This window comes from Conger conger, chromosome 3 (assembly GCF_963514075.1).
Source record: "Conger conger chromosome 3, fConCon1.1, whole genome shotgun sequence".
Taxonomy (NCBI): domain Eukaryota; kingdom Metazoa; phylum Chordata; class Actinopteri; order Anguilliformes; family Congridae; genus Conger; species Conger conger.
In genome coordinates, this window is record NC_083762.1 from 60,681,894 (window position 1) to 60,709,304 (window position 27,411).

At 40.0% G+C, this 27,411-nt stretch overlaps 1 protein-coding gene across 3 annotated transcripts in view; it reads right to left on the reverse strand.

Annotated features, from left to right (window-relative positions):
• arhgap15 (Rho GTPase activating protein 15) overlaps window positions 1-27,411 on the reverse strand; it is a 126,215-nt gene that overhangs the window by 87,885 nt on the left and 10,919 nt on the right. For 2 of the 3 annotated variants that reach the window (XM_061236772.1, XM_061236771.1), the window contains exons 3-6: window positions 22,601-22,666; window positions 19,494-19,555; window positions 17,076-17,163; window positions 11,164-11,253 (exon numbers count right to left, since the gene is read on the reverse strand). In XM_061236772.1, the coding sequence (XP_061092756.1) occupies window positions 11,164-11,253; window positions 17,076-17,163; window positions 19,494-19,555; window positions 22,601-22,666 (306 nt within the window). The remainder of the gene's footprint in view (window positions 1-11,163; window positions 11,254-17,075; window positions 17,164-19,493; window positions 19,556-22,600; window positions 22,667-27,411) is intronic. The other variant, XM_061236773.1, reaches the window with a different exon arrangement.

The following is a 27,411-nucleotide window of genomic DNA, read 5'->3' on the forward strand; positions in this document are numbered from 1 at the left end:
TATTTGCGGGGAAAGCAAATTAAAGGGGTGGAAAAGAAGAAGAGAGAGAGATGAGATTACGCATATATTTTACAGCTTTCATTACGGAGGAATGGATTCCCATCACAAGAGCGAAGCGAACTCCAGGGCCTCGGTATGGCATCACTTAAGAGACCGCCCCAAAAATGCGGTTTGTTTCAGAGCTTTATAGCGTTGAGAGGGACTAGCGTGTCATTTGAATCTCAAACGTTTTTGGCAGCCGCGCCGTTGAAACGTCCATCTCTTTTACTCGCAGCTGTTTTAAATTCTCCAAACATTCTGACAGAAGGCCTAAACAAAACCTTATTTTTATTTCATACAGTATGTTTCCTAATAGGCAGACCAAAGACATGCTCGAGCATCCTGATTTAGGGTGGCCCTGAAGCGTATTCTTGAGCTAATAGCTATGCTGAATTCCCGAATGTGTGAAATCGAGCAAACAACATTAGCTGAATTAGCATTCGCATGAGCATTAGCAAAACTTTCAGTATACCCATAATATGCTTTGTTCATAACTTTGGCTTGCACATTAAAGTGTTCATTTTATGTTTATTCAACCATTAAATGTAAAAGTAATCGCTGAATTATTTGATTTAGATTCTAAATGAGAGGCCAGAAGGCTGCAGTACACTTGATGAGAAGGCCAACTTGGCCGAAATCAAACCACATAACATGTGGAAGTCACTATGTTTGCCCCATCGAAAAGACAACAGAAAGGGAAGATGTTCATCCACACAATCAGATGAGAAGATGGGAAAGGGAGTATTCTCCACCCATAGACCGATCGGAGGCAATCTCAGCATTGATGTCGGCATGCAATCATCTCAGCGAGTCAATGCAGGGCTTTGTTTCTCCACAATGCGTCGTTTTAAGTCCTTTTGTTTATAGGAAGGTGAAGTTCATTTCTGCAGCAAGTATACGACTGACTTTATTTGGATAATGCGAGTAATCAAAGTAAAGCTGGTTGTTTTGCAATTGTACAGTTGTGGTTGAAATGAGCTAATTCAAGGTTGAGATTAGCTTGAAAAAAGGAAATGTCAAATGTACAGATGATATCTGTGACTACTGTAGAATCACTACCTTTGAGTTAAGTGAACTGATATGGGACAAGTAGTATCTAAAGACCTGCTTCGACTTCCACCAAAACTCAAAACACCTCTGCCATCTGAAATGCTGCTTTTAAAAAAAATCGCATGGTGCAGAGCATTGTCATTTTTTATTAGCCACATTTTTGGATTTCTAAATAGGAAAAACAGTTTGGAGCTGGGCATCGGTCAAAGCTTGGTCTTTAAAAAAAAATGAAATAAAAGAAAATCTCATTACTTCCTAGCCTGGGGCCTTTTTATTCACCGGAAATATCTCCATCTTGTTTCTCTTTTGTTCTTGTGTCTGTACAGAACAACCATCACAGGCCTCCCTTCAGGTGATACCCAAACCCTAATCAATTATTTAAGGGTGCGTCCCTATGAAAACCTCATCATATCTGCATCTGAGACTAAAGCTAAATGGTGAGACACAACAACAAAAAACAACAACAAATGACAGGCCTTTTCACATTGCGTGTGTTTCCTACTTGTTTACCGAGTGTTTGCATCCATGAACTTTTTCCTTTTCTTTTGTTTAATTTATTCATGTGAATCCCCCCCCCCACACACACACACACACACATTTTTGACGCTTGTTTTATATGCATGAGAAAATATCAAAGATGCATTTGCTCCCTTTTTTATTTAATGTGCAGAGGCAATGTTATTAATCTTATGATTGTGGGTTGTCCCGGTCAGGTCAAGTGCGGATATTTTCCGCTGTGATTCTCGCCCCCTTGGGCTGCTTAGAAGTCCAGCTCTTTTCAACTTTCCTCTCTCTCAAAGGGGAGAACGTACAGAAGCCAGCCGGTTTGATTAATAAATGATAATGGCTCTCCGTAGACAAAGACCCAGTGGACCTTCTCAGTGGGACTGACAAGAAGACGATGTAAACCCTACTGCAGCTCCTCTCTCATTCCTCTCTGTCTTGAAATATTAATGCCTGTGTTGCCGGGTGTTTAGGAGCAAGCGATCCACGGCGGTTGATTGCAATCAACGTCGGATTGTGCCCACTCCACTCCAGCCCACTTCAGAATTCGGTTTCTGATAACCGCAAAGGTGTGTCGGCCAAAATCTATAACATGGCTGCCATTCAGTGAAGCGGTTTGCAGATAACAGGTTCAAAACAGGATGCCGAAATCATAATGCAAATAACAAGCACTGCTGTAACGGGAAGTGCTAACTTTAGTCTTTTATTTTTAAAATCGGTCTCTTCTCAACAGGAATCTCTCACTACGCCACCAACTATAGGCCTTTTCTAATTTTTTTAAGCCTCCATTTGAAATTCTGCTTTAGGAGTAGAACTGCATGCACTGAGCTGACAACCAGCTGCCAATGTAAGGTTCCTCTCTGTGGGCATTTGGTAGACAGAGGAGAATAAATATGCAGACTTCAGACAGCATTTCTCCCTGAAAGTTTTCAATTGCTTTACTTTCATCCCTCAGAAATGGACCACAGTCCCAACCCTGTGGGCATCCTGGAACCTGTCATCTTAAAAGAGGTTGTGAGAGTTCTCAAACAGGTGCCGTCTGAGAAGATCTAGAATTGAGATCTCCAATCAACAATAACGGATTCCACTTCAAACACAGCATGAAGCTTTTCCTCTGTTTATGCGTTTTCGACACGAAGGCGCAATACTCCCGGATGAAGTCATCGCCATGGAGATGCCCGCCCGTCTCGTTCCTGGCGGTTTAAAAAGAAAGCCGGAGGATCCCTCGCGCTTTTCCCGCGAGCTGCGCTTCGGGCCTCCGCCTTCTCTGCCGTTAAGTTCTTAAGTCTGCGCGGCAGCAGGCCGCATTTTCTCCCCCGTTCCCACAGACGCGGGGTGTTTTTTTTGAACGGAACTCCTCGCTCGCTAATTAGGCACGGAGCATTAGCATGGATGGCGGGGACAGGTGCCGCCGGCCTGCCGGGGTCACGGTGACCGGGCCCGGGCTCGCTCGAGCCGTTTAAAATAACAGACCGGAGAATAACAAGATGCAAGACATGCTCACTTCGGTTCCCATCTGCTGTTACATAACCCCTGCCAGCATTCCGCATGGCGAGGAGGAAAAAGAGGCAACTGGGGAGAGAGAGCGGGAGCAGGAAGTTGGGGCAGGGAAAACTTGTGTATTCGTTTGTGAAATAAGCTGGTCGTGTGGGATCCTGAGCCACGCGATTGACTGCTTTAAGTGACGACTAAAACTTCTGAATCAAAGTTGGGTGCCCCTGAATTATGACCGAACACTTAACATGACCAGTGTTCGACTTACAATTAATAACTAAATCCTCTCAATTGATTGTTTTTATTTTTATTTAATTTTTTTTAATTGCTGCATTTGCGTGTGTGTATATTTTATGTAATGCTTTGGCAATATTTACTATATGTATGTCATGCTAATTAAGCGAGCTTCATGGATAAGTCATGAGACGGTCAAGTAAACCATGAGCTGGAGACAGCAGGCAAAATGCAGAACAGACCTGTGTCAAATACATAATTGTTTCGGATTTGAATACTTTTCTGTGCTTGATTGATCTAGCATGGTGAATGTGAGCCAACCAGGAGGATCAGAAGGTGGGGTTTGCAGTTTTTGAGAGTATTCAATAGGCTCAAATAGACCAGACAAGCTCAGTAAAGCCTCAGAAAGTATTTTAATCCAAAACAATTACCCAGGTACATACACACATTTGGACACATTTACCTTCTGATGAAAAATGCTATAATAATGTGTTCATCCGAATGTGTTATATCATATGTAGAAGGTGATTTTAGTGTTTTTGCAGATTAAATGGAACATAGACATGTTTTTGCCATAGAACCTATCCTCTAGTTTCATGACACTGATTATTATTATTTGTTACTTCTATTTTGCTAGCTAGCAATATATCTATTTTTCTTTCTCACTCTCTCTCTCTCGGCAGCTAGCTACCAATCTCTATATCTCACACTACCTAGCAAGCTAGTGATCACACTCAATATCTCTTACACTAGTTGGCTACCTAGCTAGAAATCTCTATCTCTCGCAATTGCTATCTTATAAAATATCATAGCCATGCGAATAAAGCATTATTGAATTGAATAATAGCCAGCTCTCTAGTGGTGTATAGCGAAAATACAGTTTCATTATTAAAAGCCCTTGCCATTTGAATCGTGCAGCACTTTAATTTCTTGATGTCAAACAAGCTCGAATTACAAGGTAAGATGCCTTAACACTGGATGCATTGTGTTTTTTTGTGTGGCCCTGCTGAATCTGACTTTTTAACCCTGCGACAACAGCTGTCCTTGCTTCCCCTGTGTATTTGTCATATCTGTGGAGACTGAGTAGTGTCAGATCATGTTGTATTCTTTCATTACAGAAATAACCTGTAAACATACCAGTCATTGTGGTTTGCCTTTAAATTCTGTGATACTGTCATTACATTCCCACTTATCCTGGAAGACTCGTAAATTTCCATGATCCACCTTCCTTTTACTCATTTTTCCGTGAAACAAATTTCCCCTTTGTCAGCGTTAGCTAGCTGCTGTTGTGCTATGGTGCTAATTTTCTATTTCCGACTGAGCTCCAACTGCTGTGCTGGCAGGATGCGTATTTACAGCATCAACTGTGTGACTAGCGCTGACACACTTTGATCTGAATTTAATGTATTTAGAGTATTTACGTATAATTCGGACAGGGCAACACTGGCCAGACACATCTTCAGGTTGGCCCGTCTGTTAACCATTGCTGATCTAGAGGTACATTAATGATAACATATTTATCAGAGCGATAAATCAACTGTTACTTCAGTTGGACAATCTGAGGCCTAATTGTTGTCGTTTTTTTAGATAATAATTGGGTAATTGTGTTCACATTGAGAAATATAGACAAAGAATATTATGAATTCAAAAAACGATATTATTCATCATAAAGTTAATTAATGTGTACATATTGTGTGATACATGTAATTTCTTATTCTTAACCTGCACTAAAAAATGATGTGTGTCGGTGAACCAGTGGGAATGATGGTGACCAACTCATATTTCAGACAACAACAAATGGGTCCTTCTTTATTCAGGTGACCTTTAACCTGAACAAGACTGGGACAGAATGGGAAATACGGTATCAGGCTTCAAGACGCACGTAGCAACCCGACCATCTGACGATTGACAGCTTTTCCTGACAGCCTTCTGTGTGTGTGTATGGGGGGGGAGCGGTCAATGGTTTCAAAAACAAGGCACGAGGACAAGCAGGAAACTCTGTGAGGTGTCAATTCAGAGCAGAGTTTCTTTCCAATGCCAGAATTCACTGTGTCAACACAGCAGGTCACCGACCCCCGGACAATGCACCGTGCTTGCCGGAACCTTCCATTCTGCTCGGAAAACGGGAAAAAGAAGGTGATGAATCTTTCACCTCCTCAGAAGACACGTGGTTCAGATTCCAGCTGAGGGTGGAGGTGGGATTCTCAGCAGTTGCCATTGCCAGAGTATACACAGCAAGAGATTCCACAGCACCTCTGGAGAGCTTCGAAATGTGCCCTCGATTCATGTCACTCAGTGGCCAGTTAACAATACTCATGATAGTGAAGAAGCTGTTTTGCATGCTTGGGGACTTGGATTAACGAAATGGAATAGTCAACACTCTGGTGTTTGGTTGGCAAGTGAAGGCGGGTGATAATTCAGAACTTTTTTTTGGGGTTAAGATTCCCACTTAGCCTCACTGGATGCCACACCTGTTCACTGTCCAGCGGGCAGAGGCTCAGTGGAAGCCAGTGGAGCTGCAGTCCTGCCAAAATAATCCCACCGAGGGTTCCAGAAAATTCCACAGCTTTCCTCAGTCATCGCTACACAGCTTCAGCTAAACCTTTTACTCATGTTTATGAAATAAACCAAATATTTGCCCTTTTGACAGACTGACTTCTGTGCCCCCAAAACATCTGTAGCATTACTGTATGAGTATCGTGGCCTTACCCCCTCGCCCCACTTTGAAAACAATGAACTGTAAAACAGGTGTTCGGGGGTCCTGGTGGTCGCGGCACAAAGAAACACCTGCTTCGGAAACCCGAGCTTGACGTTCCCACATTCCGCCACCTTACTTTTCAATCGCTCCCTGTTCCGGTTCCTGGCATAAATCCTTCATTCTGTTCGCTGCTATTGTGCACTCACTGAGCACTTTATTAGGAACCTGCTTATATGTGCGATTATCTGATCAGCCGATTGTGCGGCAGCAGTGCAGTGCACGCAATCATGCGGATACGGGTCAGGGGTTTCAGTTATTGTTCACATGAACCATCAGAATGGGGAATAAGTTGATCGAAGTGACTTTGGCTGTGGAATGATTGATGATCTCCTAGGATTTTGATGCGCAACAGTGTCTAGAGTTTGCAGAGAATGGTGCGAAAACCAAAAGACATCCAGTGAGCAGCAGTTATGCAGGCAGAAATGCTTTGTTAATGAGAGAGGACAATGGCCATACTGGTCAATGCTGATAGGAAGGTGACTGTAATGCAAATAATCACATATTACAACAGTGGTATGCAGAAGAGCATTTCTGAACACACAATGCATCAAAACTCTAAGTGGTTAGGCTACAGCAGCAGAAGACTCATTAAATAGTCTGTTTTCAGCATATGAAACGCATGTTCAATAGGATTCAGACTGGGTGACTATCTTGGCCTGTCAATCATTTCTGGTACCTCTTCTGGGCTTTCTACTTCTTCTGAAAGTTGGGAAGTAGTTTTCTGTAAACTTGAGCTCTCACTCTCTGGCTAGAGGTTTTGCTATTCAAATTTAGCTTCCCGTAGTTGACCCTCTAGCTCTTATAATTCAAGTTAGTCTCTGAAACATGCTCAACGTAAGTTTCCCGGGTTTTGTTGATTGTGACAACTCTATTTAAACAAATGAAATGTCCTGATCTGAAGTGCAGAGGATAGCCTTATGGGCATAACTGTGCTGTACAATCTGTAAGGTGGGGTGACGCAAAGGGGCCATCTGGGACCAGGCCGAGTGGCACTCAGCTGTTGCAGTGTGGCTTTGAAGATTAGGAAAGGAAGTCCTCCTAGGCCACCAGCAGAAATAGGACTCGCATGAGTTCACTGTGCTGGGAAAGCAAGCGCACTGAAAGCAATGGAGGAAAAAGTGTATGGCACGATAAGCGGCCTTCTGACCGAAGTACATTGTAGGTTGTTTCTGAAAAGGAATCAGGATGACCTCTGACATGACGGCCTATTTCCTGCGCCGGTGTCCTCCAGAAGAGCTGACGGTGATGAAACTGAGCCGTGTTTAGGGTATCGTAACAATGCCCGGCAGTTCTGCCTGGAATGCTTCTCTGGTATCTGACAACTAAGGTGTTTTTTGTTTTTTTTGGTCTTCCACAACCCCCACCGCACCCCCCCCCCCACCCCCCCCCCCCCGACACATACACACAGATGTCAAGCATGTTCCAGGATACATATTAAACATACCCCCTACTGTCCTTAAACACTGAAAAACTTTGGACCATGACACCCTTCCTGAGGACCGACCAGCCAGGTTTCATCTTGGAACATTCTGGAACTCTGAGAGGAAAAACATATTTTTCAAATGTATTAAATTTTTTACATTTTTTAATATGGTTATTTTTTTAAAAACTACTGAGTGCTCCCTGTCCTGTCTCTCACCCCCGAGTTTCCTGTGAGACCTTCGTACCCGCAGCGCGGTTTTCCGCGTACGGCGTTTTAAAAAAAGACGAAAGCGGGCCCGGAGAGGTGAAGACTGACGGACGGTGCGGGCCGATGCTTCCCGGGTCTCGACCTGGCTTTCGCACGGCAGTTTGATGGTGACAGCCTCGTCCGGTGAGGATCGAGAAACAATAGGCACGGCCCCTGCTGCGCGGAAGAGCGGAAATATCAGCCGGATAAGCCTATTGAATTAATTATTCCTCCCTCATCGTTCTCAAATCCCTGTCACTTTAATGGGAATGGATATGTTGGATCACGGATACGACGTGATTCATCCAAATGAGATGTAGTCGGGGAACAAATGATGTCTCGAAATGAACGTGATTCAGTCATATTTATATCGGTCGGAATTATGGCTGACCGGTGTTTGTTGCTGTTTTAAATGATTCATATCTAAGCCTTCACAGTATAAAATGCATTATGCGATAGGTCAGTGACACGGTAATATAGAACTGGGCACACAAGAATTTCCAGGACAAAAGCAGTAGTAGGAAAAATATGATAATACAGTATTTTGTCATACCTAGTAATAGAATGGGAGGGACATAAGAGGAAAGGTGAAAAAAACAGTGGAATCTTATTGCACATCGTCTTCCCCTGGTTCACGGGAATGCCATTTCCCAGAAAACACAAAGGAGTGATGTATTTTTTATTTTTTTTGAATAAAGCTTGCTGTTTGACTGTCTTCATTCCTGTCAATGCTGTTCTTAAGAGAAACACTAGGGGACAGTACTGCAAGTCTGTCGCCTGTGGATAATTACAGCAATTTCAAACCTGGAGGAGCTGGTGGATTTTAATTGAAATGTGCTAATTTAATGTTCAGCAAGTGTAAGTAATACCGTCTCACTGCTTTATGACACATCTTTAGTGTGCTTAATTTTCAGGAATACTTACATCCTACAAAAGTTAAATGAAAATCCATGGAAAATGTTTACGCCTCCTCAGATTTTTGATATGCAAATGAAATTAAATAAAAAGCAATCAGTATAATTTAATTACTTCTTAATCATTATTGCTTATCTCTTTAGTGGCCTTATGTAGATTATTATAATAATAATTATAATTATTATAATTATTATAATTATTAAGCACTATCATTATTATTATTGTAGCAGCTATGAGAAATAATGTGTGTATAGCTTCAGAAAAAGGGGTTATTGAAGTGAATCATCGATTTGACTATGGGGATGACTGTATTTAATATTTTGAAGGAGATTTTGATTGTCAAAGTGTCCAAGGCTGGCACTGGAAATTGTAAAGGCCCACTTAAGAGACACCTCCGAGTCGCAAAGCAAAATCTATCCTGCCCAGCTTTGACATGAAAGGCACTCGACTGCTTTCTGCTTTCATTGTTTTTTTCATTTTTTCCCACACTCTGCCCACACCATTTCGACGTTATGACCCCAGAGGCTGCGTGCCCTTAAATGCAGGCCATCCGTTTCCTCGCGCGTTTTCCGCATCATGACAACTGTTGTGGTTCCGGGGTCAAAGGTGAAATCGTATACTGTCACATCTGACATTACAACATCAGGGTACAATGTCTGGGTCGTTAATAGTTTCACATTTTAGCCTTCTGGCTATAATTATTGCAATCCATCTTAAATATGAAAGTCCTGAATCTGATTATCATGATGTTTGTTATTACACTCATCATTTTACTAGAGATAAATAAATGTTTTTTTTTAAATCTTAGCGTCTCATTTAAATGTTCATTTGAATGATAACAATTCTAGCGGAAAATACCACACTAAACATATTGTATGGTGGCCAAATAAAACAAACAAATGACTATTGCATTCTTGTGCTACGTACATGACTGTGCTCATTCTTTAGCCTACAGAAATATTAAATCTGTTTTTTTCGTAATTAAATCTGAGAAAAATCAACAGACTTAACAGAGGGAATTAAATATCAGACAATTCAAATCTCATCTAAAAATTGATATAATATATATTATTATATATATAGATATTGATGATAATCAAACAGCTTGAAATTTTACATCACATTATGACCCAGAGATACATTTATTAAAAAAATAGAAATAATAATCTTCTTTGTCCATCTTTCATCTGTGCGGATTTGTGTCTACTCCTTAGATAACCAGCACGACAGTTCTTAAATTATGACTGTATAAATGGCTTCTACATGTTAAAGAATGGTACATGTTAGTAACTACCACTACGCTACTTTTAATCTCAACATTGACTGACAAAGTTGTCAGTCCTCAAGAAGTGTTGGTATGGTTCTTACATTTCTTTCCTTGTCTACAGCATTTTGGATTACTCAAGATTATGTTGTAATCCCCCTTTAATCCACGCTGCATTAAGATTTCAGTCAAAATAAGAGCCGGTAAAGGACCACTCAACGACAGAGCAGTTTTTAAGAGTGTTATGATGTCCAAAGGCCAAGCACTGACGTATTTCTCTTTTAACCCCCATTCGACTTTCTACTTTTGAGAAAAGGAATCATATTTGATAAATTGAACAAGAGTTTGATTTCCTTCCAGAGTACTATCGTATAGATTATTACTTTTTTGTCTGAAAGCAATGTGCAGTCACTGTACTAAGAGTGAATACATGATAGCCTCCCCTCCCTTAAAGCTGGGAAATCCTACAGGGACATTAGACAATGGTCTCATAGCACACACTGACACACACAGTCTGACAAAAAGAACTCAACAGCTTCTCTCCTCAAGATGCTGGCTGGAATCCATCTGATGCAGCAGTAAAGCCTTGCAAAAGTTTTTCTGGCCGTTTGTGTTTTTTTTTGTTTTTGTATTTTTCCAGAAGATTGGAGCATTTTTTGGATAAGATATGCAAATACATGAGCCTTTGCAGAACAGGACTGAGAGTCAAAACCTTTCATTACATCAAACAAAATTACAATGCAACCTTTTGAGTGACAAATCAAAGCATGCAAGAAAATTAATTTGCAAACATCTAAGTAAGAGAAAGGTCTAAAGTAAAGAAAGGTCCCAAAGGAAGTTGATGTGAAATAAGGATAAACGTGTTCTGGTACAGGAGCATTTTGTACTGTTTCCAATAACACAAACATATACATATAGTACATGGTGAGTGCTAATTCACTCTCTCTACTTGATTCAAAATGGTTTGAACTCTACACTGGCTGAATTTCCACAGCCATAGAAATATTATTCAGATATTTTAAATGTAATATTTGTAGTGGTTCTGAGGCCTAGTTCTGAGGGATGAGCAGCTTCTATTTAAGAGTGACATCGCTATCTTTGACTGTGGGACCACCACTTACAGTGCAGACTTGTTGTGTGACCTCGCAAAATTGAAGTTGATGGAGAACATTTGTAATTGTTTGTCAAGAGTTTACGGATAAATGTTGCATTTTCAACAGACTTCAGATTTCCAACCTGAAAGACGTTCTTCCGGCTCGACTTGTCCGTTGTCCACTCGATGAGAGCCCCACAGAGATCAATGCCTTCTGGCTTGCATCCCGGCTTCTGAAGAACACACAACACAAGAAGACAAAATATTTCCATAACCTGTATTAGGCAGAGAACGGGTTGTTTAGATTGCGGCGTCATAAATACATACAAATATGAAGGTAAACTGTGGTGTAATCAATTAGCTGCCTGAAACAGACGCACAAACAAGAAGCAGAACTTCAGTTTGCAGTCACCCTCAACCAGTAAGAAGTTAACCCATCAAAGGAACAGTTCATTAATGTATTTTGTTGGGTGTTAATCTTCGATTAAAGCTTTTTTTTTTTTTTACTGTATAATGTGTTAGTCACAGTTGAAGTATCAGCAACAGACTGCATGAAAAGCTTTTTTATTTAATGTTGGAATGCTGGTAATTGTTCAACTAAATGAATATGTTTTATACTTTTTTTCATTTAAAAAGCAATCTCGAGGCACAATGCAGCTAATAAGTTGGAAGTGCACGTAAATATAAATAAACTAATTGTGCAGAAATTAAGGGTTTCCCCATTAAGATCCAGCAATTTCAGAGAGCACAGACAGGCAAGCTTCCCACAATGCTGTGGTATCCACAAATCCCAGATGACATTTAATTATGATACATGATGTTCTTTTTCAGAGAGTGAATTTTTCAAAAGTTCTGTTACATAAGAAAACAGCTGGAATGTGCTCACACAGTCAGGATTTCTGGGCATATCCAAAATCGCATTTTGATACTAATATCAATGCATCTTAATCTCACAGCGAAATCCAAATGGAATTCCGCACTGTCGACATCAAAATAACACAGGAACACACTTAATAAGTCTCCACATTGCTCCATGCTGTTGAAAGACTGGCTTTCAATTTAATGATTTATATAAACTATTGGATACACCAGCATTTCCAAGGGGCCAGGAGAAGTATTTTATGTCTAAATAAACACTGGAGGAAAGTGTAAAACACCCTTCTTTTGCAATATAAACAGGTTTGCATGGATACACACACAACCGGTCAGTTGTTTATTATTGGTACACTTTTCCAGAGTGAATTTTTGTATAGACACTTATACTGAGCCAAAAGCTGTCCATTTTCTAGAGGTAAGACGCAATATTCTGCCCATGAAGAAAATGTGAATAACAGAGGCCATACATATGAAATGTATGTTAAATGTTATGTAAACCTTTACGTTAACCCTATGAACTTTGCCCCGTTGTGGTTCAGTCATTGACGTCCCAAATTATTGTTGCGTTCATATTTCTAAATCAATAAAAATTGCAACGTAATAAAACCACAGAATGGTGATGCCACAAAAAAAGCAGTATAGATGCGTATCAGCCTCTTATTTGCAAAACAGGAATGAATATACGCATTGTTTGTTTTATTCTTAGTTCACTTTTATTGGATGTCCGGCCAATATATTTCCAGTTTGGTAGAACTATAAGTTTATTTTGCAAATTATTCGATACAGACATATTTATGGAACGGAATATCCCACCTGATTATGAAACTACAACTGTTTTCTGACTAGCATTGAAATTTATTTTGTAATCTGTTCAGCCATTTCGAAGAAGTATATATTTTCCGGGACTATACCGAAGTGAATGTCGTCTTGAACTGCATGTTGTTGTTGTTGTTGTTGCATGAATGCATTGCTAGGTCATTTCAGTACCAAACTAAACTAACTAAAACTTCTTAGACGGGGTTTCCTACTTTCCAACAAGTTATATGTTTGTTTGCCTCCTAAAATCCAACCCCACTTCCATGTTGTTTGAGGTGGCAACAGATAATTACGGGGTTTAGACGTGCTATACTGTAGATAAACCTGTAATTGTACTGGCTAACGAGGCTCTTGTTAACCTCATTTTGAAATAAAGTTCCATTACATGTTCCATGTTCCATGTTGGTTGGTTAGAAAGCATTAGGTTGAGTAATCCTTTTGGATAGCTTGTTGGACAGGAAGCAAGTGGAAAGGGTTAAGCCTGCAATGTTCTTTGAGGGCATCTTACTGAGAGCTCTATAGACAGGCTATCGTATAAAGGCAATTTCAGTCGCTGTGCCTTCAATCAGCCACATGGTTTGCTGATTTTTATATTTCACCTTAAATATTAAAATGTAACCAATTTAGAGCCAAGAAACCAGGTGAGCTGTCTAAACCTTGTAATTGGCTGCTTTAACTGATGAATTAAGTGCTGAGTACAACTCAGGAATCAGGGTTGGGGACCCCTGAATCATGACCAAGCACTTGTGAAGTACAGAAATTAGCTTCATGGATAAGTCGTGAGAGGGTTCAGATTCAGAATCGACCTGGGTCAAATACATCATTGTTTTGGATGAAAATAATTGTCTGCGCTTGATTGATATTGCCTGGTGCAGTTGAGCCAACGAAGAGGATCAGAAGGCAGGGTTTGTAGCTGAAAAGTATTCCATGCGTTCCAATGCATCATAAAAGTGCAGTAAAGTGTAAAAAAGCATTTGAATCCAAAACAATTACGTATTTGACCCAGGTCTGATGCGTAACCACTAGATTTTAACTTTAATTGTTATTATTTTTAAAGATTTGCCTCGATTAATCAGATTTGATATTCACCTGTGTGATGCATCTCAGCTTCCATTTTTAAAACCACAATCAATTATCGACCGCTAGCTTTTGCGCTTGGCGAGGGTGACAGCAGCCCTCTGCCTGTAAGATTCACTGTAAGGCTTACTCCATGGAAAGCTACTTTATACATGGTTCCTGAAGACCTCTCCCTAAGCGGAAATCAAAAGTGGAAGCCTTTGAAAATGGTTCTGTCCTTCATTAAAAGCTCACCCCAGAGGCCGCTGTTTTTCCAGCTAGGCTACATCAGAGACCAGAGGGATTAAAATCGTGAGAATTAAACATCTTCACATGCTGGTAAATATTTTGATTGCTTTTTGATGGGATGATCTCCAATCCTCTATATCAAAGATAATTATATTTGCCTGTTATGAATGAGAAGGCCCAAGAAAGAAAACTTATTAAGTGTTAACATCAACTGAAATGAGAGAGAGAGACATTTTCATCTGCTTAGACACACATGCACAGTATGCGGTTCTTATTAGTACCATTCATTTAATTCTAAAGGGGTCAATTATATCTATAACACATCATAATAATTGGGTACGTCAATACTGATTAATAATAGCAGTGATTTTTACAACATTCAGTTGTCAATGACAACGCTTAAGAGTAATACCCTATATGGAACAGTTTACAACAAACAAAACATCTGCAGCATTCAGCGGATAAATATGTAGAAAAGTAAATGTTACTTATTGATCTGTAGCGGGTGTCAGAACATTGACATGGTCTCATTTTGCCAGAGAAGGAAATCCATTCTGAGGCTAATTAGATCTGTTCACTTTGCCAGTGGGAAACTGCTGTGCCAGGAATGCGTGCCTAGCGAATGCTGATTTTTCTCATTTTCTGGAAATGGCGGCCTTAACAGATCTCCACCCGCATGAGGGCGTTGACCACAACCCTCCTCGCCTCATGTCCCACTTCCCAGAAGAGACTACTTGAACCGCTTTGTTCCAGAACTCTGCAGGACCAGATCTTTTGATTGTTGAATTGCGCTGTATTTGGCCGTTAATGTGTTTATTTATCAATTAATAATGTATTCAAACCACTGCCAGCTTCAGCAGAGTCAAATCAGTAAAGAAAACCCTCCATTGTGTAGTGATGGGATGAGAACCATAAGGTGGGCAGTGCTACACTGCGCTGTCAATCGCATGTGAAAGCAAATCAGAAGCATTTTCTCTCCAGCAAATCTTGAGTTACATTGCATTCACTCAGCAGAAGCCCTTACAGTATCATGAATAGCTGTGTATTGTACACTCTAAAAACCCTATAGGTTCCTTAATGAACCTTAAAGTTCATTCAAGAACCCTTCCGCTGTCACCAGTTCATATTTCAAACTTTGAAAATGATCCCCTCTTTAAAAAGGGTTCTCCTAAGCATCCAAAGTTGAAGAACCTTCTGAAATGAAGTCAATATTTCTGGGATTTCTCAATTTCCAGGATGTATTCAAAACATTGAACTCGGATTATAGATTTATTGATATACTCTATATATATATATATGTATTATAACAATAAATATGTTTTTATGTGATCTAGCAATGCTGTTGTGTTATTATGAAGGTATTATTATTATGGGACATGACATAGATTCCTCCAGCCTTAAAAAAGAGTTCCTGGAGGCACCTCAAGATGTTCTGCCGGTGTGGCAATTTGAGGAACCCCAAAAAGTCCCCCCAGGAATTTTTTATTTTTAGAGTGTACATGTGACCGGTTTACACTAGGTTGTTATGGAACCAGTGTTAAATCCCCAGCAGGTTGCTGCCATTGATCCTTGAGCAGGCCCTCTACCTACCCTACTCGAGGAGTACAACACGCTCTGTGAGCTATGCTGTCTATACAAGCCATTCGGAATCATAAAACCAATTTTTGGGTAACCAACAAACAAAACAAGAGAAGAGCAAAAACCTCAAAACAGGGCATCTCCAGTCCAACACATGTGCTGTAAGCCTAAGCGATTGTGACTCAGCTCCCCGCTTTTTCCCCCACTACACTCTACACTACCTGTCAGGTGGTTATACCAGGAGCTGTCACAAATGAAACTCCTCCCGGCAGCAGGAAAGATGACAGACAGTGAATAGCTTCTCTTCCAAGCCCCACTCGCCCACCTCCCCCCCCTCCCCCCACCCCACACACACACACACACACACAGACACACACATCCACCGAGCCTGCACTGTCATCCTTCCCCTGTTGTTGTTACAAGGTGAGCCGTGCTGCCTCCCCTCAGGTTAGCATCTGTCTGACTGCTCCTGGGAATGTCACGGTGAACACCCCCCCCCCCCCCCCCACACCTTGTACCTGCTGAAATCCACTCAGTGTGTTTACATGGCTGTCTGTTTGCACTGCACACTCTAGGAGATGAGAAGATGAACCTCTCCTAAACAGCTTGTTTAACAAAAGGTACAAGGCTACCCTGTGAAATTACCTTGTGCCATGAAGGAGAGAGATAAAGAGACAGAGAAAGAGAGAAGGGGACGAGGGCAGGGAGAGAGAATTGATAGTGAGCTTAGTGAGTGAGCTGTAGAGCGTGGCTTTCTGTTAACATGAAGACACAATGGGCCTCATTCACTAAAATTATTTGTTTGTTCTTAATAAAATGTTCCTATGAAAAGCCAAAGTGGGATTCATGAAACATGTGCAGCTCCTTTTGAGCATATCCAAGGTGTATCAGTCATGAATGCCAACTGTTCGTAAATTGAATTTGCGTGCCCATTTGTATTGATTTGCACTAGGAAACACCTTTGCAAAACTCCCTTACCAAAGAACAAATTCCAATAATAAAGAATGATGAATGCCAAAATGTAGAAACGTTCGTAAGCACAGTTATCGATCACATTCGAATTTACAAGTTTTTTGCGAATGAGGCCCGTTAAGATTAAAATGAGAGCCAATCCATTCTGTGTGGTAATGTCAACCACATGTCAGACCACCAATACACACACACACACACACACAGTAAATGGATCACAAGTAATGACCAGGGCTGCAGAGGATTGTGGGGGAAAAAAACTCCAATCTTGATTTGTTCCTCCCAACAAGAAATTACTAAATGAAATCCAGCCTGATCATATTAGCCCAGAAAGGCGATCAAGGAATTTTTCTAAATGGATACCACCACCCCATTTGTCATACAGCACTAATTCTCTGACTGTTCCGGAGTAGGAAGTCTGTGTGTTTATCATATACAGTAGTTGCATGATAGCTTAGAGATGACTGATAAAAATCACAGAAATGGAATATTTGGAAAATGGTCTACCTACCAAATTTGTTAAAGCCTCTTGCTTGCTTTCTTTGTAAAACAGCAGCTGGGTAACATCAAGGACAACCCATGTGGAGGTCCAGTTCTTCCTATGAAAAAAGTATGCAAAAACAAAACTCATTTGGACATAAATATAAACATGATAAGTCATCAAAAATAATACAGCATATCAAAATTGTATTTTTTATAAAGGATCCTACATGAAACTCACATAAAGCAGTGGCCATAACAGTTTTTTAATGTCCATTCAAATACTGATTAAGAACGTTGTAGGAAGTACCTACAATGTATAATTCCATGCAGAAGCCTAGTTCATAGAAACTCTTATCACATTTTATTACCATGACACATACTGCACAGATAGTATAATCTCACTTTGTTAAGTAACACAAAGGGAGGACACTTATGGATGCCATCTAATGACATTAGCTTAGTAGGTAAAAGCCTGGCAGTTGGAGGGTTATTGGTTCGATTCCCGACCTGGGTGTGTTGAAGTGTCCCTGAGCAAGACACCTAACCCCCCCAATTGCTCCTGACAAGCAGGTTGGTGCATTGTATGGCAGCCAATCGCCGTTGGTGTGTGAGTGTGTGTGTGAATGGGTGAATGAGAAGCATCAGTTGTACAGCGCTATATAAATGCCAACCATTTACCATTAACCATTTGAAAAAAGACCTATCTACATTCTAAATGGATTTGAGATATTGATCTTGAAAAACACCAAAGTGAACGGGCATCGTAGCAGATGCAACCTTTTAAGTTTAGCATTTCTTCATACTTTTAAACTGTATTTTTTGCAGAAAACTTCACACATATATTTAGTGCCCTTTAAACAACATATTTTTTGAAAACAGAATTTTTTGTCTAAAATGTCAGCTAAAACCTTATCATTCTAAGGCCTTAATTTATGATTTTACAAACTTAACACGTGTGTGAATTAGGAAATACATAAATAGAAAGATATTTGACCCAAAACACAAAGAGCAAACATATGGCTTGGTCTTTTATTTTTCATGGCCAGTGCCCATAACAACAATACAGAGGAACATCTAAGTAGGTCAAAGCAGGAAACCCTGACCACAATTGCTTGCTGATTGGTTCTCATCCTGAGTCTGTTTCAGTCCTATTCTGACATCTGTACCCAGTATTTAGACACATCTTTTCATACATGTTTAGGCTGTTCATTGCTCATCTGAAGCTTGTAATCACTGATCTTTTATTTTACATGAAGGCCGATAAGTTCTGACAAACATGATATCCCCTTTCTCAGTAGAAGGATTACGATGAACAGAAGTTAAGGCCTTCTTGATAAACACAGTGCTGCCCTCTCTGTTAATAACTAAGGATATTCAGGGGAGATTATAACATCTTTAACCTCCAAGCAAGATAAGGCAGACATTACTGTCACAGAATGTGGAATGCTAATATGAATTGATGGTCTCTATTTTCGGGTACATCAGGAAAAATAGCGTGCTTGTATTCTTTGAAAACAAATATATTTTAAGCTGAAATCATGGATTATAATGAAATTCAGAGATCTCTGAGAGTGTTAACTTCATCCTCTGCAGTATTAACTTTAGCTCAAAATAAGGAGGATGTTTGTTGGGAAATTGGGAAAGTGATCATTGATGAGTACTTTAATAAATATTTTGGCTAAAATGATTCTCATTTTAAATAGCAGCCAGTGGATCCTTCCATGCGTTGATGATCATTATATCCTATTAATAATAAATTAGATGGGCGGGGGGGGGTTAACTCATTTGCAACACTGTGTAATCCACAGTGCTCAGTAAGCCCTACATGAACATACAGTAACTGCCCCAGTGTTCATTGCGGTTCCGACCAATGAAGCTGGTTCAGTGTTTAGTTATCTAAAGAACATTAAACACGGCTCCTGTATTGGACTGAAGTTAAACATTTTAACTTCATTTTTAACATCTATCTTTTCCTAAAGATACGTGTGCAGTCTTACGTGCAATAGCCAGAAATATTTCAGAATCATTGAACAAGCATGGAAATTAAATACATCTGGGCAGAATATATAAATACAAAATATGTATTTATGTATTTATTGATTGATTGATTGATTGGATAAACACATATTTGTGAAGGCCAGCAAATTGTGTTTCTGGGAGTGACTGTGCTTGGGGAATTAAGTTAAGAGAGCACAAAGGGCGGATGTAAAAAATGCAAAATAAATGTAGTCTAAGACTTCAACTACTGTATGTACACTGACTTTTTCTGACACTGCAGCATTTTCCATGATTTGCCCATATTTCTAAAACAGAAGGAAGCGTTTTATTTCCAGTGGCCATGGGAATACTGGTCATGTTATTTTTATTCAAATCTGTTCCGTCCTTTCCTGGTTTTCCATCCCCATCCACCCTTCCAGGCTTCTAATTACCCACGTTCCAGCCATACCTCTGTTTCTTCCCTCCATCCGCTATTTTCGCCTTGTTCAGATATTCACCTTTCAGGGCGGTCTAAAGTTACAAGAAAAAATAAACAGTGTTACATTCACAATATGACATTGTATTCCCTAGACCAACATGTGTAGTACTTGCATCATATCTTGGAAAAAGGATTTTACCCAGGTTCAGTTTTGTAGTTTGTTGTAACTTATTCTTGTTGTAGGCTAATACAATGCAACAACATACAACAAACAACATTACACAGAACTATTCAAATAAAATGAGCTTGAAAGACATCATAGAGAAAATTATGAATGGATGCAAGTGGTGAAATATATGTAATGATTCACTATCAGACCTGTGTACAATTGAATTATCAATGTCATCACTGTGCTGTTAGGTGCTTAATACGTCAAGGAAAACAGCAAGGACAACTTCCTGCAGAGAGGGTAAGTCTAGAACACAAATTTACATTTATAACTCCTTGCTGGCATGAAGCAAGTTTATGAGGCATTTCTTCTTTGAGAAACTCGCTGTTTTACCTCTTTCCCCAGATGTTGGCATATTACACCACTTTAGTACCTTTCATGCGTGCGGAAAATCGTATCTGAGGCACATTTGTAATGAGTGAATAGAATTCAAGTGGCGCAAGACAGTAAACATTACATTTTTATATAAAGACTTCAAGATAAAATAAATAGGCTTTGCCGTGTGTAGCCAAGGACAACACAAGGCCTTAGGTAGAGATGAGAAACAGTTGCGTTTACTAGCCAGGAATGGGGTTGCAAACAAGGTAAAGCGTGAATCCCTGCAGACCCCCATCCGAGAGGATCCGAAAGAGAGGCATAAAAGAGGAAGACCCAGGTTAAATGCTCGAGAAAGCCAACGGCTGCCACAAGAGGACCTCCTGTCAAAATGGATTCCAATGCGCGCATCTGTCTGAGAGAGAAACCCACGAAACAACAGCCGAAAAGGAAGCGCTTTTGAAACAGAGGGTCAAAAAAAAGACTCAGAAAAAGCGAGAGCCCTTCAGAAAATGGAAAAAGAAAAGTTGTAAAAAAAAGAAAGAAAAATGCAGTTGTACCGGGCCTGACCCACAAAAGCGTAAACACTGACTTTTCTCTCAACAGCGTCTGAAATCCAAGCGTAAACGACCGAGCCCCTAAAAGCTCTGAGATTCCGCAATTTAAATAAGTCTGTTAAAAAGTGCCAAAACTATAGCTGAAATCCAGACAATAAGTTATGCTAAACAATCGTCATTAATGATGGAGCGTCGCATCGCTGAATAAACACGAGGATGCTTTGTTTTGAATACATGTTCAAAATTAAAACAGAGAGAGCAATGTCAAAATAAAAAAGAACAGCTGAACTGCCAGGGTTTTAAATTAAGATGTTTGTAGATCCAACTGCACGAATAGAACACTGTCTTCCATAAAGACCATATACAATGATAATTTTAAAAGCATGATCTTTATGAGCCCAGACAGAGCATATGGTTGTTCTGAGTACTACAAGCACATAAACAAAGACAACTGTAATAGATACATGACACCACAAGTACAGGGCTGCAAAACTGAGGAAGCATAAAGTGTACTGTAAGTGCATTTACTGTACAGTACGCTGACCATTATTGTAACCCATTGCTTTACAGAGTAGCCCAGTTTTCCCATGCTTGCAGTACAAATTAATGCACTTCTAAAAGGCATAAACAATTAGTATCAAACATACAGTATCAAACAACAGCAAACACATTTGTTCAAAAGATAACTTAAAGAGGAGTGAGTTATACCTTTTATTGAAGATATGGTGAGGGCCACATTTTAAGATTGCCGGTGGATGTTAAGTTATAAGGCAACTCCATTAACATGGAGACCAACAGACAATGCCTGCTTTTAAAACACACCTCAAACTGGGCACTGAGATTAGTTCTGTTAGCCCAGTTGGTACACTGTGCAGCATTACTGAAGTGAATGGCCATACTTGAAATGCTTTTTTGGCTAGTCACTTTGAACCACAGCCCTGTCTTCTTTTACAGACAATGAGCTTTTGCAGAATACCCTTGTGGCTCTGAAATAAATGTGTGGAGAAATTATTTATTTATATGACTGATGAATGGTTTTGTGTGCTGGCACGGTAGTTATGTTGATCTTGCATACACACACACACACACACACAAACAGACACACACGGACATGGACACAGACACACGCACACAAGAACACACACACACATTTGTAAACTTTTTTCTTAGTTGTTTGATTTGATCTGTTGCCACATGGTCATGTTGTTAATATTCTTAAACGATAGCAATCTTTATTGCCTCTGGGGAGTTTTTTTACATTGCTGAATTTTTGGGGGTTCAGTCTTGCCAAATTCTTCCTATTTCTAGTTTTTTCTTTAAAGTGCCTTTGTCACAGTGTCTCTGTAACAAGCACTGTACTCCTATAATTGAAGTGAATTGAATTAACGTTTATTTGGGTGGCACAGTTTCACCGATCATTCAGCAATGTCGCAGGATATCAGCAGTAGGTAGTCAGGTTATGTGTTATGTGTTCAAAAAAAAGTACAACTCGTATGTTGACAAATGCCAATAACAGACTCCAAATGCAATCAAAAGCCTACAATCAAGACTAGACACTGGAAGGTTTCTTATATCTGAATTGTGGAAGCAATTGAATACACTTGGCTAATCAGAAACAGCTGAGAAGCCAAATGTTCAATTCATTTTGTCCTCTAAAATGGCGGGACTATGTATAAAAATTATGTAATTCCTAGATGGATTACCCAATATGGATGTAAATACCTTTGAATTAAATGTGACAGTCTGCACCTCATATACCTTGTTTCATTTAAAATCCAATGTGCTGAAGTACAGAGCCGAAGGAACAGAAATTGTACCACTGTCCAAGTACTTACGGACTGCACTGTATAAATGCAGTGAACAAAATCACATTACTGTACTGCAACCGTTTATGCTGCCCAACCATGTCGGTATAACAGGAGTGGCCAATTACATTTCTCAGGCAAGGACAACAGGGAGGTGATAGCATTTCCTTTATTGTGATGTAATCCTTCCCACTTCCTGTCCCCCTACAGCAGACAGATGGCGGTACTCACAGGATGGTCCGTCTTGCTGATGTCACCCAAGTTATGCTGAGATTGATTCCTCCGATGGCGCGATATCTGCATCAAGGCAGAGAGGAAGATCGTTGCATTTCCTCGTTTAATCAAATCTCAGATTGCAGATGGAAAATGTTTGCGGAAATTACGTGAATATCAAAGCAAAGAGTCGCAGCAACAACTGAACTCGCATTTTTACAAGGGCTTCGTCTGGCCTCGCACCTGCTACGGATCGTGCGAGAGCAGTTTGCGAGCTTCCTGATTCATTCTTTCCGCTTTCTCACTCTCTCCCCCTCCGCACCTCGACGTGTAAATTCGCTCGTGTGCATTTCCTACTGCAGTTTTTAAAGTGACTTTCCCATGCATCAATTTATCGATGTGAGTCATCAACTCTCAGTTTGACTGAGATTTTTGTCTGCTGTTTCCTGTTTGCCATACAGAAACTTCCAAAATGCATTTCATTTTCGTTTTCCTGCTCATCTCGACGAAAACCAAAGGTTACAAAGGTTAGGGAACTCAGAGAGACAGCTGGGTTGGTTCTGGGATGGAGCACTGGCAGATGTACCCTTCAGCAAGGTACACAGTAAAAAGTCCAGTGTTAATTAAAACTCTAACAGAATACATCTGAGTCCAATAGGAACCATACATACCCTTTAATAGTTAATTTAACACAGAACTTTACTGTGTAATCATTCTGAATTGCTTCAGTAAATACACTGTAGCTACAGTATACAAATGGATTCTATGTACAGTAGGCTGTGGTTTTTATACAAAAGACCTGATGTCAGATTTAGATTCATCTAAATTGAAGAAGTACTTCATGTGAAGCAGAGTGATACATGCTCATGCTCTGTGTATAAATATTACGGGGGGGGGGGGGGATATCCAAGGACTGACTGATAGGGGCCCCAAATTGCTGTAGTTGTGCAGGGGTATGGTCGCCAGGGCTGGTGGGGCCCAACGTAAGATCTTTTCATGGGGCTGAAAATCTCATAGGTGGACACCTGCCTGCAGATAGTAAAACTAATTCCGTTATTTTGGTTGATTTCTTCTTGGAAACCCATGATGAGTATATTAGGTGAGGAGGTTTCGGAAAACACGAACCTTATTAAAGTTCTTCTGCGCAATGAACCTCAGAGAACCTCAGAGAATTCTCAGAGCAGGCAGGCAAAACATTTTTTTCTTAGATATATTAGGACATTTTAAAAGTTAATGTTAGTACTCATCTCCCATTTAAAACAAAATTATGGGTATTAATACGTTCATTGTCAGCCTTTGCTCTAAGAAATCAGGTAACTGAAAGCATAGCAGTTCTCATCGTCCCTCTAAAACTACAAACATGCGTCTGTTGGACGATAATAGAGCCTGCTCGTTTCTCGTCTTAGGGGAAGGATATCCTGGCCGGGGGGTTCCAGATAGAAGGTTCATCGCGCAGAAGATGCGTCAACTACAATCACAGACCTCAGCCCAGAGATATGTGTAGAGGGAGCCAGAGGAGAGAGTGTTTATTTCAAAACTCTTCAAAGAAAAATACATCTGTGGGTTCTTTCTGTCCGACGATTACAAAACGTGTTTAAGACAAGGTGACACGAGGATACTCTGCACATGGGCAAACAAGTCCGTGTTCCAAAAGAGCTTGAGGTGAAAATGTTTTGGAAATCACCCATGCTTGCCTAACCCATGACGGGGGCTAGCCTGAACACCACTCTTAGGGAATAGCTTCCAACCATAAAAAAGATGTACACTGACAGACCCCCTTTGCCCGAGGAGGGGATGCCAAAAACCTCTCCGCTTTCTCGGAAAGATCTTTTACCGAAGGTGGCGAGGATTAAGAAGGGAAAACCACTGCAGGATACGTCTCTGTCACCTACCATTACGCAGCCCGTATCTCTCTGTTAAGAGATACTTTCTCGAAAATAGGTCAAGGGGAAGAAAGAGGCCTTGCAGTAGAGGCTCTAAGTTGGTCCACTTCTCTTTGTCTCCTTCGCATGTGTGCGAGGGAGACAGGATTGCGTGGTCAGTTATGCAATTATGCACCCCTCCCCATGTTACAGTGTGTGGTATGTGACAGAATCGGGGGGTTCCCGGAAACGCGACCAGCAACATGCCCTGGGGGGGAATACAAGCAGAACCACACTGCCTGCTGTCTCTCTCCTATTATATCAGAACCCTTTCCTTCCCGACAACGGAACTGTAAGCCTTCCATAATGCATTGTTTCTGCAGTACAGACTGAATAACTTCACATTTTAATACGCTTGGAACACAGAGCACTTATGTTTGTTTCTGTAAAATGAACTGAAGAGTGTATTCCCGTGTTAGAATACACTATGTGGAGTGGCCGTACATTTGGCATGGAGGTTTTATTTCCAGCAACTGAAGAATAATAAAACCGGCCTAAAGTATGCAGGAAGTGTCATGCTCTGACTCAATGCCTTGACAGTGTGTGTTTTGGAGGAGAGCTTGTGTTTGTGTGTGCTTCCTTAAAACGACAGAGGGTTACAGGAATGTGCGCAAGCTGAATTGAGCATTCAAAACTAAGGGTAAATGAGGGTTTCAAGAAATGAGAGCGTGTGGATTATTATTATTATTTTATTCTTTCATTCATTCAGTGTAGAAACTGTTATATGTGTACACTGTTGATTTATACAGCGAGATAGTTGCATTTCTCAGAACTGCACTGGTGAACATGACGGCTTTATATCCCAAAATGTATTACATTTTTTGTCAGTAATAATGACATTTTTCAGTTGATTTAGTACACGGTATTCTGGCAGCTATTTGTCTAACTAATATTTATGCATACTAGCCCGTCTCAGAAAATATTCTCACATAATTATTGATGTGATTAGCTCACCAAAGTTTGGAGAGCGCTCTATGTGAAATATTTATATAAGACAGTGATGAAGAGGCCAGAAAAAAGAGAGATAGCGCTTTAGACAACCAAGAGTGAAATTAAAAGATTTAAAAAGACAAACTCAGAAAGTATCTTTTATTGCTATATCTATATTATTTTAATATCTAATTCCTTTCACAAGTGTTCACTCTCTGCTTGTCTGTTGGTTTTATTTCACCGCTAGATAATTTCGAGTTTGGATGATTTGATTCTTGGGTGAAAGAAAATAGTCAGAAAATCTGCTACATATGAAATGGTTATAACTTGAAATGAGATTGTTGAGATTTTTGGCTTCCAGAAGTACTTTCATACCAGGTACCCCCAGGGCAAAGTCATTGTACTATGGTGATTCAATATGGTCTAATGCAAAATTCCAACATTATGTGTAATAATGTTAAGTAAAGGAAATATATTAACTTGTATCATGAATATTCAAAACGTTTCACAAATGCAATGTAATCATATTCAGTCTGCCTCTGTGGGGGAAAAAAATAATATTGTATACAGAATCAGAACTGTATTAGTCAAGCTATCCAAAAACTTGGAATAAACACTCAGCACAAATGCTCTATAAATCTAGTCCATTTTCAAGGCAATTGCAAATACCTGTCAGTAAGGAATGGTTACACAGTGCCGGCTGAATTTAATTTGAGTGTTATCTATACCGTTTATTTCACCTCATGATGCTTACTTGCTCTTGTCCTTTTAAGGAACTTGTTTTCACTGAATTAACACACCCCTGCGGTCGGCACAGAATGTCGCGTAATTGCGTGTGGTGTTGCCTATGTAACTGGGAAAGGTCAGCAGCAACCTTCAAACACTACAGAACAAGAGATGTGATTATCCCACCAAGCTAAAGACCAACGGTCCCCAGCTAAAGCAGCTAATGTGCCCTTATTTCATCTTTTCCTGTAGTGGATGTTCACATGTAATCTCCCATCTCTGTATTCCAGTACTCCTTGGTAGGGAGAGTTTGGCACAGGGAATTGTGAGAGGCACTAGCTAGTGACCTTTAGTAAGCATCATGCATAGCCCTCCCTCTCACTGCTGGGGAACTTGGCCTGACTGTGACGATGGGTAAGAAACGAAACTATTTTGATGGAAATGTCATATTTCAGTTACTGTAGTAGTAGTAGTAGTAGTAGTAGTAGTCGTACAACTAATCCTATATGAATTTAACCTTATTTGGCATGTTCGGTTGTTTCTTGTATGACCTTTTTGTTGCTTTGGATAAAAGTGTCTGCTAAATAAAATGTAATGTAGTAGTAGGAATAATAATAATAACAATAATAATAATAATAATAATAATAATAAGTTTTAGATGTCGTATGCAAAATGATGACCACATGTTCCCTGAAATGTGTCAAAAGCTAAACTCATCAGAGAGAGGGCACAACTTAAAGTTTGTCACACAGCTTGTGAGAAGCTTCTAAAAACATTTGCGTGCTCTTTCTGCATTCACATGGGGGGGGCTCAAGGTTTTATTGGGACTTTTCGGGATGAAACGTTCCAGACTAATGTCCCATCAGACTTTCAGATTTACGAGCTGCTATTTATGTAGCAACTTGACTGAACTTGCTTTTCAGAAATGGCTGGATTTTGTTTCTAGGCAATATTACTATATTCACAAAAATGTGATTTACTGTACAAAAACCATACTATTCATAATATTAAACAATAATTAATATGCTTTAAATGACTACATCCTCAAGTGACATAGTCACTGATTTTTTTCATTACATGTACAGTAGTTATGAATTACATATGACATAAGTACTGTCGGCAATTGTGCATTGTCATCTGGAGAAACAAATGAAATCCAGTAGCTTGCATTTAAAACAAAACAGAAAACGTTCAACAAATCAAATTCATAGTATACTAATATCCTACAACTTTGCACACTAAAAACAACAT